Source organism: Raphanus sativus, chromosome 8 (genome assembly GCF_000801105.2).
Source record: "Raphanus sativus cultivar WK10039 chromosome 8, ASM80110v3, whole genome shotgun sequence".
Classification (NCBI taxonomy): domain Eukaryota; kingdom Viridiplantae; phylum Streptophyta; class Magnoliopsida; order Brassicales; family Brassicaceae; genus Raphanus; species Raphanus sativus.
This window is the reverse complement of record NC_079518.1, coordinates 12,312,094-12,329,974: the sequence shown is the minus strand read 5'-3', so window position 1 is coordinate 12,329,974 and position 17,881 is coordinate 12,312,094. Positions and strand designations below refer to the sequence as shown.

Genomic DNA, 17,881 nt, shown 5'->3' with positions numbered 1-17,881 from the left:
AGTCGTCTGGAAAGTCTTCCAAATGGACGTACTAAGTCGTCCAGGTTGAAGACTTTCCAGACGACTTACTTACAAGTCTTCCAGTAGAAAAATTTCAAGCGGACCTGATTAGTCGCAGAAGGAGTTCGAGTACTCGTCATTGTGGTTATAGATCTGAAAAAATAAACGGGAAACGGTGAGAATGAGTAAATTGAAAGAGACAACGTTTTATGTTCATCTTTTCCACGAGTTTGATGACTTACCGGCGTTAGGGTTTACAGAGAAACGGCGCTACAGTTTACAGAGAAGAAGCGGCGGCGCTAGGGTTTAGAAGAAGCGGCGGCGCTAGGGTTTAGAAGAAGCGGCGGTGCTAGCTAGTGTTTAGAGTAAGCGGCGGTGAGAACGTTGGTGAGCACGGTGGCGAGGGCGACGGTTTGTTCGGAAATAGTGGAAGCGGGGGCGCTAGGGTTTAGAGGAATCGGCGGCGCTAGGGTTAGAAGAAGCTGCGGCGACAACGGTGAGAATGAAGTGAGATAGATAGCCGACGTTGAGAACGATGGTTGTTCGGAAATAGTGGGAATTCGAATCGCCTTTGATATCGCCGGTGAGAGAGAACTGTTAGGGTTTCTGTTCGCGGAAAATGAAAAAAAAAATCACCTTATATATTGGGTAAATAATCCGGTTAGCTTTAAAAGTACATTGGTAAACTTTAAGGTTTGGTCCGGTTTAGACGACTTATTCTGGCTGATAATGTACATCAGACGACCTAATATTTAGTCGTCTGGGAACAGAAGACTAAATATTAAGTCGTCCAATACCCTAAAATGAACCCCTAAACTAAAATGACTAAATTAACTTACTAACCACGTTATAAAATCAAATTATACTTCAATAGTGTTTACTATACACAGAAACGAACACGCCTAGGTAATTTTAAAAATTTTCAAAAACGGTTTTAATGCTTTCCAAAATCTAACCCTAAGAACACATACAATACTACAACATATGTTGATGAAACATAAACTAAAGAATATCATGACTCACTACTTTCACTCATCTGGGCTGAAAACAATTGAAATTTGTTATATATTAATTTATATCTCTTAAGACATATGTTAATTACATAATTCCAATTTTTCACTTATCAAAATATTTTTTACAAAATTTTTAAATTATGTTTAAGAATAACTGTCCAGACGACTTAACTTAAAGTCGTCTGGACGACTTATTTTCAAGTCGTCTGTTTACAGACGACTTGCGAGGGGTAGAAACGTAAAAAAAAATCCGTTTTTTTGTTTGTTCACAAGGAGATAGTTGTAATTTCAATAGCCTTTTAGGTTACTTTTGCCTTTGACCCAAGTTGGGGTACTCTTTTGGGTTTGACTCCAAGTTTTGAGTCACAATTGGTAATTCTCCTTTTATTAATAGCTTACTTTATTTTCATTGCGGATTACTTGTGCAACTTGGTATCAAATTTATTACTTTGTTTAAATAATTTACCATTAGTTAATTCGGTTTTAATAACTTACCTTATATTGAATACAGATTACTTGGACAAGTTGATATTATATTTACTGCAGACCAATTTATGACAATATAATAGGTATCTTAATGTTGTAAGATCGCTATTATCAGCCCATATAGTCCATCTTTTAAATATTTTCAATTAATTAATTTTTTATAATAAATTACAATGGTTGCATAATTTGAATCCCAAGAGTATTTACTTCACGATTTTAAATGTAATTTACCGTGTTTGTAATTTGTTAATTTTTTATTAATAATTTACCTTATTTTCCTTGGGGATTACGTGCGCAACTTGGTATCATATTTATTGCTTTGTTTAAATAATTTACCTTTTCTTAATTCTGTTTTAATAACTTAACTTATATTGAATACGGGTTACTTGGGCAAGTTGATATCATATTTACTGCAGACGAATTTATGATAATATAATTTTAATATCTTTCTTTAAGCTGTTTCATTATTTATTATGAAAAATTCCTCTATAGATTGTTTGTAGAGCTTAGAAGGAGAAGAATACTTTCATATGTATTTTCTATTGATTTTTTAATTTACAATTTTAGTTTATATATGCACAGACCAACGATTATGACGTTTTCTCATGTGGATCCATATGTACTTACAGTTTAGTGTTTAAGATTTATCAAAGGGTTTAGGATATACCAAAAGTTTACAGTTTAGTGTTTAAGATTTATCCAAGGGTTTAGGGTATATCCAAGAGTTTAGAGTTTAGTGTTTGGATTTTTTCCCAAGGGTTTAAGTTTTGTCCAAGGGTTTAGGGTATAGTGTTTAGTGTTTATGATTTACTCTTTTGTGACGGTTTTAAAATTGTTAAAAAAATTCATCTTTTGGCAGCTACTAATATTTTTCATTTATTTTAAAAACTTAACACAAATTATTATTATTTTATTTATTATCTTTCAAAAAAGTTGTACATTAATTGACAAACTATGATTTGTTGGTAATTCACCCAAGAAAATTCATGATAAAATATTAAACTTGGAAACATTCCTATATAAATCAAAATTGTGGTAGCTAAAAGATAATCGGTGAATTAAAAGAATGTTTACATTTTTATATTTTTCAAAAAAACAAGGTTTACGATGAGGGGGAGAGAGAGAGAGAGAGAGAGAGAGAGAGAGAGAGAGAGAGAGATATTTAGTGTTTTGGGTATACCCAAGAATTTACGGTTTAGTGTTTAGGATTTATCTAAGGGTTTAGGGTATATCCAAGAATTTAGAGTTTAGTGTTTGGATTTTTACCCAAGGGTTTAAGCTTTGTCCAAGGGCTTAGGGTATAGTGTTTAGTGTTTATGATTTACTCTTTTGTGACGGTTTTAAAATTGTTAAAAGAATTCATTTTTGGCAACTACTAATATATTTCATTTATTTTAAAAAAATAACACAAATTATTATTATTTTATTTATTATCTTTTTAAAAAAGCTGTACATTAATTGACAAACTATGATTAGTTGGTAATTCACCCGAGAAAAATTCATGATAAAATATTAAACTAGGAAACATTCCTATATAAATCAAAATTGTGGTAGTTAAAAGATAATCGGTGAATTAAAAAAAGTTTACATTTTTATATTTTTCAAAAAAAGGTTTACGATGAGGGGGGGAGAGAGAGAGAGAGAGAGAGAGAGAGAGATAACTACGACCCACTTATGCACTTATAATAATAACGTAACATGTAGTATATGAATTAGACATAATGATATATAGAGATTGAGAAAGAATTATAATCTACTTATATATTTATACTAATAGCTAGACGGGTAATATATGAATCATATGAATGCCCGCACGCACGATATGATCGTAATTACCTTTTTATCTTTTTCAAAAAATTAAAAGGTTTATGCATGTATAGCTATTATTATTAGTGCATAAGTGGATCGTAATTATATTTCACTCTCGTTGTATCTTTGTATCTTACTCATTTAGGTTTCTCCACATATAAGTTTCTCTCCCTCTCTCAAGTTTATCATATTTATTGCTTTGTTTAAATAATTTACCTTTTCTTAATTCTGTTTTAATAACTTAACTTATATTGAATACGGGTTACTTGGGCAAGTTGATATCATATTTACTGCAGACGAATTTATGATAATATAATTTTAATATCTTTCTTTAAGCTGTTTCATTATTTATTATGAAAAATTCCTCTATAGATTGTTTGTAGAGCTTAGAAGGAGAAGAATACTTTCATATGTATTTTCTATTGATTTTTTAATTTACAATTTTAGTTTATATATGCACAGACCAACGATTATGACGTTTTCTCATGTGGATCCATATGTACTTACAGTTTAGTGTTTAAGATTTATCAAAGGGTTTAGGATATACCAAAAGTTTACAGTTTAGTGTTTAAGATTTATCCAAGGGTTTAGGGTATATCCAAGAGTTTAGAGTTTAGTGTTTGGATTTTTTCCCAAGGGTTTAAGTTTTGTCCAAGGGTTTAGGGTATAGTGTTTAGTGTTTATGATTTACTCTTTTGTGACGGTTTTAAAATTGTTAAAAAAATTCATCTTTTGGCAGCTACTAATATTTTTCATTTATTTTAAAAACTTAACACAAATTATTATTATTTTATTTATTATCTTTCAAAAAAGTTGTACATTAATTGACAAACTATGATTTGTTGGTAATTCACCCAAGAAAATTCATGATAAAATATTAAACTTGGAAACATTCCTATATAAATCAAAATTGTGGTAGCTAAAAGATAATCGGTGAATTAAAAGAATGTTTACATTTTTATATTTTTCAAAAAAACAAGGTTTACGATGAGGGGGAGAGAGAGAGAGAGAGAGAGAGAGAGAGAGAGAGAGAGAGAGAGAGATTTAGTGTTTTGGGTATACCCAAGAATTTACGATTTAGTGTTTAGGATTTATCTAAGGGTTTAGGGTATATCCAAGAATTTAGAGTTTAGTGTTTGGATTTTTACCCAAGGGTTTAAGCTTTGTCCAAGGGCTTAGGGTATAGTGTTTAGTGTTTATGATTTACTCTTTTGTGACGGTTTTAAAATTGTTAAAAAAATCATTTTGGCAACTACTAATATTTTTCATTTATTTTAAAAAATTAACACAAATTATTATTATTTTATTTATAATCTTTTTAAAAAAGCTGTACATTAATTGACAAACTATGATTAGTTGGTAATTCACCCGAGAAAAATTCATGATAAAATATTAAACTAGGAAACATTCCTATATAAATCAAATTGTGGTAGTTAAAAGATAATCGGTGAATTAAAAAAAGTTTACATTTTTATATTTTTCAAAAAAAGGTTTACGATGAGGGGGGGAGAGGAGAGAGAGAGAGAGAGAGAGAGAGAGAGAGAGAGAGAAGAGAGAGAGAAAGAGAGAGAGAGAGAGAGAGAGAGAGAGAGAGAGAGAGAGAGAGAGAGAGAGAGAGAGAGAGAGAGAGAGAGAGAGAGAGAGATAACTACGATCCACTTTGCACTTATATAATAACGTAACATGTAGTATATGAATTAGACATAATGATATATAGAGATTGAGAAAGAATTATATCTACTTATATATTATACTAATAGCTAGACGGGTAATATATGAATCATATGAATGCCCGCACGCACGATATGATCGTAATTACCTTTTTATCTCTTTCAAAAAATTAAAAGGTTTATGATGAGAGAGAGGGAGAGAAACTTATATGTGGAGAAACCTAAATGAGTAAGATACAAAGATACAACGAGAATGAAATATAATTACGATCCACTTATGCACTAATAATAATAGCTATACATGCATTATATAAATCATATCGATGCCCGCACATGCGTGATTTTTTATTTCATATTTCAAAGTATATGATAATAATTTAAACATCAAAGTAGATTGAATTAAATAATGTATAAAAGGCTTATAGTTTTGAACCACAAAGACTGAATGAAGAACAAATTTAGTTTTAATAATACATTAAACATATGAATTGTATTTGGATAATACATATTTATATGAATAATACATAAAACATATGAAGAACAAATTTAGTTTTAATAATATATAAAAAATTGATTAGATATTAATAATGTTTCTGCCCAATTTGCTTCGTCTCCCAAATTAGGACATTGCAATTATACATACACACAATAACTAACTTTTGATACCGAAGTTACTTTGTTTCATCTCGTCCTTTTAAAATATTGACTACCATCATTTTTATTGTGTCTGATGCTTTATCCCAAAGACGGTGGTCTTATGATATAAAATCTGTTACTTCCAAACCTGAGCATTATTTTGTCTGTAATTTGAAACTGTACAATGCCCGCACAGGGTGCGGACCGGTCACCTAGTTATATTTAACCATGGGTATCGGGTCGGTTCGGGTATTTACCCGAAATCGAATGGGTACCCGATTTAAACCGAATTCTATGTAAAAACACATAAATATGTGTCTCATGAGAATCAAACCCAGATGTGAAAGCTGATATAAACTGTACAATACCACTGGGCCACCGTAACTTTATTGTATATGTTTACATTTTACTTATATACTAGATCATGACCCGCTCGACCGAGCGGGAGTCAATTTTTTTTTATCTTTGTTTTTACTAAATGTTATACATGATCGCAATGTGTATTAATATAAAATTTTGATAAACAACAATGTGTACTAATGTGTTTAATTACTAAATTTGATTTTTAAATTTTTTGATAACGTAAAGTAATTTTTTCTATATTATTTAAAATATATAGTGTTATATATTTTGTATTTTCAATATTTATCATACAAAACTTACATTGGAATATTATTTATATAAAAATATGTGTAACATAATATATTTATATATTATATAAACATATGCACACCCGCACGGGTTTTATTTTTAAAATGTATTCTATATTATTTATTTTTATGTAGTATCGAGTTTGTATATTCAATTTTGTGTTTAAAGAACAATATCAAAACTGTCTTTCGTATGTAAAAATAACATTTTGCAATCGCGAGTTTGTGTCTTTTTTATTGTAACACAAAATTTTATATAAAACTTATGTTTTTTGTACATTACGAAATTTAATTTTTTTAAAATATTATTACGTAATTTCAAAATGAGTTTGATCTCTGAAGTCTAATATATTTGTGTGTAATGGTTCAAAGCATTTTTGATATATATTATATTTCAGTTTGGTTTGTTTTTAGTATTATTGTATAAGTATAATACTATACAATATTACTATATTCTATACAATATATGAAGCTATGTGTTATTTGTTTTAGAAAGTAGATTAAGCCCAACATAGTTATAAGAATAGTCATATCTTTATGTATGTGTTTATGACTTATCTACCTAATGTTATTCGTACTAATAAAATTAATATGACCAATGAAAGTATACTGATCAATGTTATTCGTACCTAAGTAACTTTTGATACCGAAGTTACTTTGTTTCATCTCGTCCTTTTAAAATATTGACTACCATCATTTTTATTGTGTCTGATGCTTTATCCCAAAGACGGTGGTCTTATGATATAAAATCTGTTACTTCCAAACCTGAGCATTATTTTGTCTGTAATTTGAAACTGTACAATGCCCGCACAGGGTGCAGACCGGTCACCTAGTTATATTTAACCATGGGTATCGGGTCGGTTCGGGTATTTACCCGAAATCGAATGGGTACCCGATTTAAACCGAATTCTATGTAAAAACACATAAATATGTGTCTCATGAGAATCAAACCCAGATGTGAAAGCTGATATAAACTGTACAATACCACTGGGCCACCGTAACTTTATTGTATATGTTTACATTTTACTTATATATATCTATTTTATTTTGTTATTTATGTTTACATTGTAATCGTTAAGAATCGAACCTGGGTCATTTAGGATAAAGTCTCAAAGGTAATACCATTAGACTAGTTCAACTTCTCTGTACTTATATACACATTAGTAGTATATATACGATTTTCATTTATTTTCATAAAAAATAAAAATACAATGAATAAAATAAAAAATATTTCGGATGTTACCGATTTTTTCCGGGTTATACATGGTTACTTTCATCAAAAATCCGAACCGACCCGGAACCGGTCGGTACCGAACCGAAACCGAACCGTAAGTTTTCCAAGTATTCATTGGATATAATTTTTAAATAACCGAAATATCCGGATCCGAACGGATCCTATCCGAAACCGAACCGAATACTAGAATCTAATAGATCACATTAAATATGGTAAATTGTGTGGCTATGGAGTGCGAATAGTCAAGAAAATATATGGGAAATCGCACTTACTTATTTCACTATAGTAAATGCAAAGTGATTTATTTGTTCGTCGTTAAATAAACAAAGCTGGCATTGTCGGTGGCCATTTGGCTGAAATAGCGAGGGGTCATTGATCGAGCAAACACAGTACCCACTTCACTCGTCGTAACCAAGACAAAGTGGATCTGAACCGGAAGCAGCAAAAATGTTCGGGCGATCAGCGCTTCACAGAGCCGGCGGTTTCCGTCCGGAGAACTTAGGTCAAAACGCACTTAACCTAATCGGAAACATCGGCTTCTCCCTCTTCGTCTTCGGCGTACTCGTCTTCACCATCATCGCCGCTACATACGAGCCCGAGGACCCTCTTTTCCACCCTTCCGACAAGATCACCACTTTCCTCACTTCCACCTCCAACGCCACCCTGAGATCCGACGACTCCGTCGTCAAAACCGGCGAAGATTTCATGCCCGTCAACCAAACCGCCTTCGCGGCGTTCATCAACATCACCGACGTGGAAGCAGCGACCAACGAGGAGAGGGGTGAAGGAAACCAAGTGGATTGCGACGCGAGCGTCCCGGTTGATTGCAAAGACTCTGAGGTTTTCCATCTCATGATGAAAGCCACCATTGACAAGTTTAAAGACATTCACTTTTACAAGTTCGGTAAGCCTGCGGTTGGCGAAGGCGCCAACTCTTGTGATATGGCGTGGCGTTATAGGCCTAAAGACGGCAAGACTGCTGCGTTTTACAAGGACTATAGAAGGTTTGTGGTTGAGAAGTCTGAGAATTGTACTCTTAGCCTGGTGAGTATTGGTGAGTATCATTCTGGTTTGAATGCTAGGAAGAGGAAGAGGAATCAGAAACCCGGTTTTGAGAAGAGTGGTGGTGGGAAGAGAGATGATTTCTCTTTGCCTCTCGTTGGTGAAGCTGTGAATGACTCTCTTCCTGCCGTTGAGTCTGACAAGGCTTTTAAAAACGGCAGGTACTTGGTTTATGTTGGTGGAGGTGATAGGTGTAAGAGCATGAACCATTTCCTTTGGAGTTTCTTGTGTGCGCTCGGTGAAGCTCAGTATTTGAACCGGACTTTGGTCATGGATCTCACTCTCTGTCTCTCTTCTGTCTACACTTCCTCTGGACAGAACGAGGAAGGGAAGGACTTTAGGTTTTACTTTGATTTCGAGCATTTGAAAGAAGCTGCTTCTGTCTTGGACGAAGCTCAGTTTTGGGCTGAGTGGGGGAAGTTGCATAATAAGAAGAGTAGGTTGGGTCTTCATCTCGTGGAGGACTTTAGGGTCACGCCCATGAAGCTTTCTGATGTCAAAGATACGTTGATCATGAGGAAGTTCGGGTCCGTTGAGCCTGATAACTACTGGTACAGAGTTTGCGAAGGAGATGCAGAATCTGTTGTTAAAAGACCCTGGCATCTTCTGTGGAAGTCAAGAAGGTTGATGGAGATCGTCTCTGCCATTGCGTCCAGGTTAAACTGGGATTACGATGCCGTACACATTGAGAGAGGGGAGAAAGCTAGAAACACGGAGCTCTGGCCTAATCTTGATAAAGATACTTCTCCGAGTGCTCTCTTGTCGACCTTGCAGGACAAAGTAGAAGAAGGAAGGAATCTCTACATCGCAACAAACGAAGGGGAGCTATCTTTCTTCAACCCTTTGAAAGACAAGTACGCTACTCATTTTCTTGACGAGTACAAAGATTTGTGGGACGAGAGCAGCGAGTGGTATTCGGAGACCACAAAGCTTAATGGAGGCAACCCGGTCGAGTTTGATGGTTACATGAGAGCATCTGTTGACACAGAAGTTTTCTTGAGAGGGAAGAAGCAGATTGAAACATTCAATGATCTTACAAACGACTGCAAAGATGGAGTTGGGACTTGCAACGTTGCAGCTACTTGATCTATCTTTTAGATTCCTCACTTTGTTTGTTGTTTGAACCATCATCTTGTTCCACTTGTTTCTAGTTTTGTCCTTGTAGAATAGCTTTGTCTTTTCCACAACTGTTGTTCGTTTTGTTACTTTTAGACCTGTATTTTGACCTTCTGATCCTTCTATAGTTTGGGTTCTTTATCTTTATAATGCAAAACATGAAGGAAAAAGATGATACTAATACACAAAATCGATTCGGTACAACACGCTCAACAGTATCATCTGAGACATCTAGCAAAAGTAATGTGAAATTTAACAGAGGAGGTTTCATCGTCTGTGTTTACCACCGGTCTTATCCTTCTTCATCGGAATAAGAGTGAGCTTCTTCTTGCCTGAGGAGTCTGCTATGGAGTCAGCTTTCTTGAGCAAAGATATGGCAACTTGATGCGGTCTTTCGTTTACAGTCTTCTCATCCATGAACGGTTTAACCTCAAACGTTCCTCTTGTGAAATGTCTAGCAACCTACATAAGACATTCGTGCATCAGTTTGTAATCAAGACACAACCTCATCGATGCATAACTTCTGGCTGAAGGATACAAAACTTACCTTTAAGAGAATCCATACTTTCAGGGCACTACTTAGGATTGCAAGCCTCGTCCTCTTCCCCGTAGTCAAGAAGCTGGACATATGACTGTCCACACGCAATATGAATCTTGGCCAAGACTTGGGGTTTTCCAGGTCTCCTCTTTTCTCCATCTTTGCCTGAAACATTTAGCTCGTCATGACATGGAACAAAACATCATCCAAGAGTGGTATAACATAAGCAAGATTTAACAGAATAAGGGCAAAAAGAATCTGAGATTGTGTTGTTAATACACTCACGAGCTGCCGACAAATCTCTTGTTCAATTTTTGAAAAGGAAGTCTCCAATGCCTCCACTCTACCAGTTGCGTGACAGCAAGAACACGGCTCACTGATCATGAATGTTACACTCGGCCGAACCTGTAGAGAAAAGTAGATTCACTGCAATAAGTATAAATCAAGGGCTCACATTCGTATTAGTATACAGTGGACGCGCTAGACCGAGATACTTGATTACGTGCTTTACAGGAAAAGTAAATTATCCACAAGTTGGGGGCTATACCCTTTTTCTTGTTATCTCCATGAGTCCGTGTCTAGACAGCTCTGAGACTTTTACCAGTGACCTATCTTTCTCCACTGCTTTCTTAACCTCTTCATAAACGAGTCTTTTATTTGCTGAAACACACAAGGCACAAGAATATACAAGACATAAGGGATTTTCCCATCTACAACTTTTAAGAATGTGATTGCACAAATAACTATGACATTCTAACTCACATTCATCTGCCATGTCAATGAAATCTACCACAATGATACCCCCTATATCTCTCAGCCGAATCTCCCTTGCAATCTGCATCATTATTGCATCGAGTAATACTTACTAAAATGCTTTGTAAGATAGCATATTGCAAAAAACTGAGTAGATTCCAAGAAAAACCACGCAAGACAAGTTAAGCTCGCACAGTTACTCGTTGTCAAAATTTTGCCAAGGCATTCAGTAAGCATCAGATTATACACCTCGAGTGGATGTGTAGAATAATTACGAAGGCAATTTTAGAAGCAGATGTTTTGCCGCAAAGGCTTGGCAAATGAATATGTAATCTACCAGCAAAAAGATGTATCACATACTTGTCTGGCAGCAGTAAGGTTAACTTCCAAAATAGCTTTCTCCTGTGAATTACCCTGACCAAACATTCCATGTCCTCCGTTCACATCAATAGAGACCAACGCCTCAGTTTGTTCAATCACTAAAGAACCTCCATTGGGAAGTGGAACTCTGCAAGACAGCAAACATCACTATATGAAGATACTTGGGAAGGAAAAGGTGGGTAACATGTGTCATAATTCCGCAACAGTGCAGTGTCAGAAAATTCTTACCTTTTACTGAGAATACCTTCAATCTCCTCCTCAATGTTGTATAAATCAAAAAGAGGGATACCCTTATCATGCAATTCCACTCGATCACAAAGATCAGGTGCCATATCCTGCAGGTAGTTTGTGACCTGGAAACTAATACCACTTAGTGAAATGGTTTGGATACAGTATCCACTCTCTTGGATAAGTGTTCAATATGGAGATAATTACTTAAGCATTTGAAACTAATAAGGCAAAAGTTTGATCATCTACAAGTGCAGGAGTTGGTACATAAAGAAAAGAAGTGACACGTGCAACTGGAGATATTTACTTAAGCATTTGAAAATAACATTAAAGATTTGGTGTAAACCAACAAATGCATGAGGGTTGTAAAACACCACTGTCTACGAGAGGGAAAGGTTTCTTTCAACACACTATTCATTTCTTATTTAATTCACTGGAGCAGAAAGGGGAGAACGTACCTCATGGTATGTCCTCGGAGAGTCAACCACCATCTTCTCCACCTAGATTAAATCAAAATCTTACTATCACTTGACATGTCAACCATTAGAACCTAAAGGAGCCACAAAAGGAGAAATAAATGGACAATAGCCTAACTACCTTGTCATTGAAGTAGTCCTGTACAACTGAAAGTGTTTGACCCATTGCTCTATGTAACAGTGCTGGAATGGCTCCTTCCACACCTTCATCTGCAGCAAGGGATGCAGATTTTGCTTCTTCCGTAATGGTCTTCCAGGTTAAAAGCAGACCTTCTAAGTCTTTCTGCAATTCTTCTAGAGAATGGCCAGCAGCTACAGTCCTTACAGTCAGGCCAAAATCCTGAGGCTGCAATGTTTTTGCTATAACTTTTAACCGGGTTCTCTCAATTCCTGAAATCTTTTTTGAGACTCCAATTCGTTTGCAACGAGTCATTAATACCTATAAAGAGATACTTGACTCAGAAAATAGAATAATAAGAAAGAAATGATAAAAGAGTTACAATGCCATACCCAGAATCTGCTTCTCAGTTTTGGGTAAGCAGTGAGAGTTGGACCTTTTGTACCAAGGCCCTCTTTAACAACTTGCACAATTATCTTGGTGCCTTTTCGAACCTGAATCCACTTGTTATCCCTAGACGAGGTATTCTTAGGAGACTTTGCAACTGATGCATTAGACACAAGAGAATCTGCAGAATGTTCTCTCTCCAGAGGAACAAAGCCATTCTCAGATCCAACTTCAAGATGTAGATTGCATTTGTCAGAACCACCTTCCAATCCGCCATGGTTAACGACAGTTCCATTAACTAGAGCATCGGAGACATGATCTTCATCATTTTCATGATCATCGTCATCATCATGAAAAGATTCCCCAGGGTCATTTGAATCAATGTCTAATAAACCACTGGCTTCAAAGTCATAGGAGGCGTGTTCGGTTTCATGCGGATCTGGAATGTCCGTAGTGGTGTCGAACCGAGAACCATCAGCTGCTTGCTTCTTTGATCCATCACAGAATGGAGGGAATATGAATGGTTCCCTGTTTGGCTTAATGTCCATGAAAGAATGTCTAGAACTTCCGATATTCACAAATGCACCACCCATGTGGGGCACAAATTTAGTGACTACGCCCAGGTAAACACTATCACACTGCACGTTGGTCTTAACTGGTTCCAACAACAACTCAACCAGCTTCTCACCATCTAATACAGCAATCCTTTGCACAGTACATATAGACGAGTTGATCAGTATCGTAGTAGAAATGGATTCTCGTTTGAAAAATTCATCATCAGGTAAGAGAGTCTCAGTCAGCTGGTGATTTTCCTCATCAGTATCTAAGTTGTTTTCAATTTCTTCACTGCTTTCAACAACTTGTTCACTATCAGTTTGCATATTCAAGGTAACAGGTTCCTGAAGAAACCATGGTTCCTCAATAGGCTGATAGTTGTCAGAAAATAACGAACTAAAATCTGAGTTCTCCGTTGAGAAGGTTGCAAGCTCATCACAAAAGAAAGATTCATCTTCTAACTGTTTATCATTCAAAAGTGGTCTTGGGACTTCCACAGCACTAGGGGAGAAAGTGAATTCATCTGCCAAACCACTGGAAGCTTTTGAGTTCTAAAATATTTTGCAAATGATGAAAAGAGAGTAAAAGAGGAGGAGAAAAACCAGATGTTACCTTCGCTTTGACCTGAAGTAACAGAGTTTGGTAAAAGGTGAGCATCATCGATCCAAGACCCCCATAAGTAGGACTCTTGTGATTGAGCGGAAACACTCATCCATGAATCCCTTATGATAACTTTTCTGTCTCCATTGACAGCAGAAGGCACAGATATGGAAAACTGGGGCCCTGGTCTCCAGATGACGTCAAAGGAAGACTCATATCCAGCTTTTAAAAAATAATTGTACCTGAAATTGACACCAGAAGCAATCTGCCAAGCACCTAAAGTTAAACGCATACATACAAGACTTAATGATACATCTCAACTTACACTTAAAAACGAAACAAACCTTGACTTTAGCTTCCCATTGATTGTCATTTCCAGTAGGATACATCGAAATGGCGCAGTCTGGCTCCCAGCTACCTAAAGCGGAAGGATCTCCAGTAACGTAAAGATGTTCGTTGGGTGCAAGGTCAGCTTCCACGATCCAAACAACCTCGTATAGTCCTTTGAGAAGCCTAGCTGGCTGTTCTGAGAATTCAGAAAACAAAAAGTTAAAGAGTCAAACTGAATTTCTTCCATAATAAACTGGAAAGGTTTGGTCTCCCAGTTGTTACCTTGCTGTGCAGCAGTTATAATAGCAGACCTTGCACGGATACGAGAAACCCCAAAGCACAAGGTGAGCCTAAACCTCTGTCCACGTTCCATATGAGAGAACATATATCTGTTGAACGACAGAGATTCTAAGTTAAGCACAAAGTAGCATTTTCTAAGTTCAGGGAGAAGCTCCTTGAGATAAGAAACTAAATACAAAAGAAAGAGAAGAAAAAAAAACAATCCTTGAGAACATCACCATAGCTGTCAGAAATATCTAGCCCCTAAGCATCACCATATCAATTTAAACAAGTGACAATCCAATAAGACCAATACGCTTTCATCTAATAAGACCAATACGCTTCCCTAAAACTAAAACGCTCAGTTCAAGCTCTGAGTCTCTAATATATTTTAAAGACAAATACGCTTCCATCTAATAAAACCCATCTTCAAAAGCTTCAGTTTTTTTTAATTGAGAGGGAAGTATAGAAGGGGCACATACAAAGTGTATGCAAAAATGCCTGAATGAAAGAACTTACGAAGAAACAGGAAATCCAGAAGAAACGAGCCAAGAGGAGCGTGAAGAAACTGAAAATTGAGGAAGACGACGCCACGGAACTTCAGCGACGTCCATGTTTGTTGAGTCTAGTCTCCCTGGGTTCGCCGGAGGAGGAGGAAGAAACGAAGTTAATCAGTAGCGCCCGCCCCTGTTTATGAGGTGGTGAAAGAGCGAGAGAGAGATGAAGAAGGAGATTGGGTTGGGTTTGGATTCAGAGGAAAGAGAGCTTTGGACTCCCGGGAGTGAGGTGAAGAAGATGACGATAACGGGAGGATATGGTCTCTCTCCCTCTCCTCTTGGCGCCTTGCTGTTGCACGTGTCTTGGATGATATCATTTCTCACGTGTGAACCTCTGAAAGCCCATCAACTAATAATGAGATTTCTGGTATCTACATTGCAGGCCCATTTTTAGCCCAACGGATAAGCTTCTCTATTGATGACGATTGATTCTCGAATGTTCAATACTGTTTCAGTTACTTAGATTTTTATTTAGTTATAGTAAGCTTTCTTCTTTGAGTGATTTACACTTGGAGTCAGTTTCTTGAATTTTAATTACATTCAGAGACAGTTTCAGCTAGTAACTCACTTTATCTTAACTAAAAGAAAACTAGATCTAGAGTTTTCAACTAGTAAGATCCATCATTTTCTCTTGTCTTATTTTCTTCTCTTTCCATCCGTCTTTCTTTTTTTTTAATCCAAAAATTATTTCTAAAATTTTTATTTCTTCTTCTTCCATCGTTCTTTTTTTTTTTCAATCCAAATATTAATTCTAATTTTTTCTATTATCTCTCAATCTTTCTAAAAAGAAGAAAGACACAAAAATTTCAAAAGCAAAATTCTCAAATCTATTACCGTTAAAACTCTAAATTTGAAATCATCTTCTGGGTCAACTCGTGGTTGTGTACACATTTGGATAAACGTGGTTATGTACATGTGTACAATCATGGTTATGCAAATGTGGTTGTGCACACATTTGAGCACTTAAATGTGTGCATGTGTATATGTTTTTATGTGTATATGTGTATTTGTGTACATGTGTACAACATGAACACTTAAATATGTACATGTGTACATATATGTACGTGTACAACATAAACATGTGTACATATATGTACGTGTACAATATAAGCACTTAAATGTGTGCATGTGTATATGTTTTTATGTGTATATGTGTAATTGTGTACATGTGTATTTGTTTATGTGTGCATATATGTACACGTGAACATGTTTATATATGTTTATGTGAACATCTTCACTTGTGTACATTGTATATCAGTAAATCATAGAAAATGTGTATCTGTAAATGTTTGGGACAAAATTGCGATTAATCAAAAGTTAAGAGACCAAATCGCAGTAAGAAAAAAGTAAGATCAATCATGTTCAACGATCGCGACTGAACATAGATTGATCGTGAATGAACTTTGGTGTTATTCGCCAGTAGTCGCATAGTAGGAGCAGAGCACAACGACAGAGAAGAAGACTTATACAGTGTTCTCACGGTGGCTTGGAGCTTTGATTATGGTGGATATGAGCTTCGACGTTGGCAGTGAATGAAATAGTGAACTGAGACTTGAACTCACCGCAACCATAGTCGTTAAAACCCTAAATTTGCCATCATCTTCTAGCCAACTCGTGGTTGTGTACACATTTGGATAAACGTGGTTATGTACATGTGTACAAATGTGGTTGGTTACACATTTGGATAAACTTGGTTACATACATGTGTACAATCGTGGTTATGTACAATATTTTGTGTTTCCAAATTATTTTAATTTTATTTTAATTGTGATCTTGCATGCAATTGTGATTGTGGTGCAATTTGTTTATATCTAAAGAACATATGAAGTGTACACATGTACACTTTGAAGTAGATGTACATATGTACGTTATGAAATAGATGTACGTGTACAATATGAATACTTAGATGTGTGCATGTGTATATGTTTTTATGTGTATTTGGGTACATGTGTACATGTTTATGTGTGCATATGTGTACACGTGTACATGTTTATATGTGTTTATGTACACATTTTTACTTGTGTACATTGTATATCGTTAAATCAGAGAAAAATGCGTATCTGTAAATGTTTGGGATAAAATTGCGATTAATCAAAAATTAAGAGACCAAATCGCAGTAAGAAAAAAGTAATATTAGTCATGTTCAACGATTGATCGTGAATTAATTCTGGTGTTATTCGCTGGTAGTCGCATAGTAGGAGCAGAGCACAACGGAGGAGAAGAAGGCTTATACAGTGTTCTCACGGTGGTTTGGAGCTTTGATTATGGTGGATATGAGCTTCGACGTTGGCAGTGAATAAAAGAGTGAACGGAGACTTGAACTCGCTGCAACCATAGTCGTTGACGTCACCATATACATTATAATTATACCACCATCAGAGATATAGCTTCACATATCTTAAAATATAGATTGAATAATAAAAATATTGATTAAACACATATTTTCTTTTTAAAAAAATCTGAAGAAACAATATTCATTTTACAAAGAAAATTAAGAAACAAAGAAGAAAAAATGGAGAAAATAAAGAAGAAAGAGAAAAATGTGACCCATTTTATTTTGTTTGTTAAGAAAAACGTGATTCAATTAGATCTAGAAATAAAATATAATATTTAATTAGGTTAAATATCATTTGGTTACAAGTTTATTCCGTTTGTTTGTAACTATAAAGTGGTTTGGTGAAGAAAAACTGTCTTAATAGCACAAACTGCTCTGCAGTATAATAAAAATTTAGAAACTGTCTTAAGATGTAATTGTTTCTTCTTTTTTTTGCTAAAAAAGAATTGCATAGTAATGAATTTAGAGCTTTTTAGAATGAGATTTTCATTTTTGTTATTATGTTAGATCATTTCCAATTCATTATTATTTTTGTTTTTGTATCAATTTCTTTTTTTGTCATGTCTTTATTACTATCTAATCTATTAAAACAGAATCCTATTTTTATCTACCTAAGAAAGTTGATTTTAAATTTTGGATCTTTTCAAATTTGTTACTAGACTACCTTA

General features: G+C 35.2%; 2 protein-coding genes across 3 annotated transcripts; one reads left to right on the top strand and one right to left on the bottom strand.

Moving 5' to 3' along the window:
• Nucleotides 1-7,798: 7,798 nt before the first annotated feature.
• LOC108862014 (uncharacterized) lies at nucleotides 7,799-9,817 on the top strand. The gene has a single exon (XM_018636019.2). The coding sequence runs from the start codon at nucleotides 7,946-7,948 to the stop codon at nucleotides 9,644-9,646; it is 1,701 nt and encodes a 566-aa protein (XP_018491521.1). The 5' UTR covers nucleotides 7,799-7,945; the 3' UTR covers nucleotides 9,647-9,817.
• Nucleotides 9,818-9,835: 18 nt separating this feature from the next.
• Nucleotides 9,836-15,158, bottom strand: LOC108862013 (ribonuclease E/G-like protein, chloroplastic). 2 transcript variants are annotated; one of them, XM_056993221.1, is made up of 14 exons: nucleotides 14,841-15,158; nucleotides 14,325-14,431; nucleotides 14,057-14,238; nucleotides 13,725-13,977; nucleotides 12,563-13,635; nucleotides 12,174-12,491; nucleotides 12,035-12,076; nucleotides 11,577-11,701; nucleotides 11,328-11,475; nucleotides 10,977-11,049; nucleotides 10,762-10,874; nucleotides 10,500-10,619; nucleotides 10,224-10,379; nucleotides 9,836-10,138 (listed from the first exon to the last, which is right to left on the bottom strand). In XM_056993221.1, the coding sequence occupies exons 1-14, from the start codon at nucleotides 14,933-14,935 to the stop codon at nucleotides 9,944-9,946; spliced, it is 3,000 nt and encodes a 999-aa protein (XP_056849201.1). In that variant the 5' UTR covers nucleotides 14,936-15,158; the 3' UTR covers nucleotides 9,836-9,943. The 2 variants fall into 2 exon arrangements, with proteins under 2 accessions (XP_056849201.1, XP_018491520.1); XM_018636018.2 differs by having other exon boundaries at nucleotides 14,057-14,233; nucleotides 14,841-14,856.
• Nucleotides 15,159-17,881: the final 2,723 nt, after the last annotated feature.

Coding starts and splice junctions, on each gene's coding strand:
- LOC108862014 (XM_018636019.2), top strand. CDS start 7,946: ATGTTCGGGCGATCAGCGCTTCACAGAGCCGGCGGTTTCCGTCCGGAG.
- LOC108862013 (XM_056993221.1), bottom strand. CDS start 14,935: ATGGACGTCGCTGAAGTTCCGTGGCGTCGTCTTCCTCAATTTTCAGTT. Junction 10,380..10,499: donor AAGAGATTTGTCGGCAGCTC/GTGAGTGTATTA, acceptor TAAATGTTTCAG/GCAAAGATGGAGAAAAGAGG. Junction 10,139..10,223: donor AAGTATGGATTCTCTTAAAG/GTAAGTTTTGTA, acceptor TGTCTTATGTAG/GTTGCTAGACATTTCACAAG.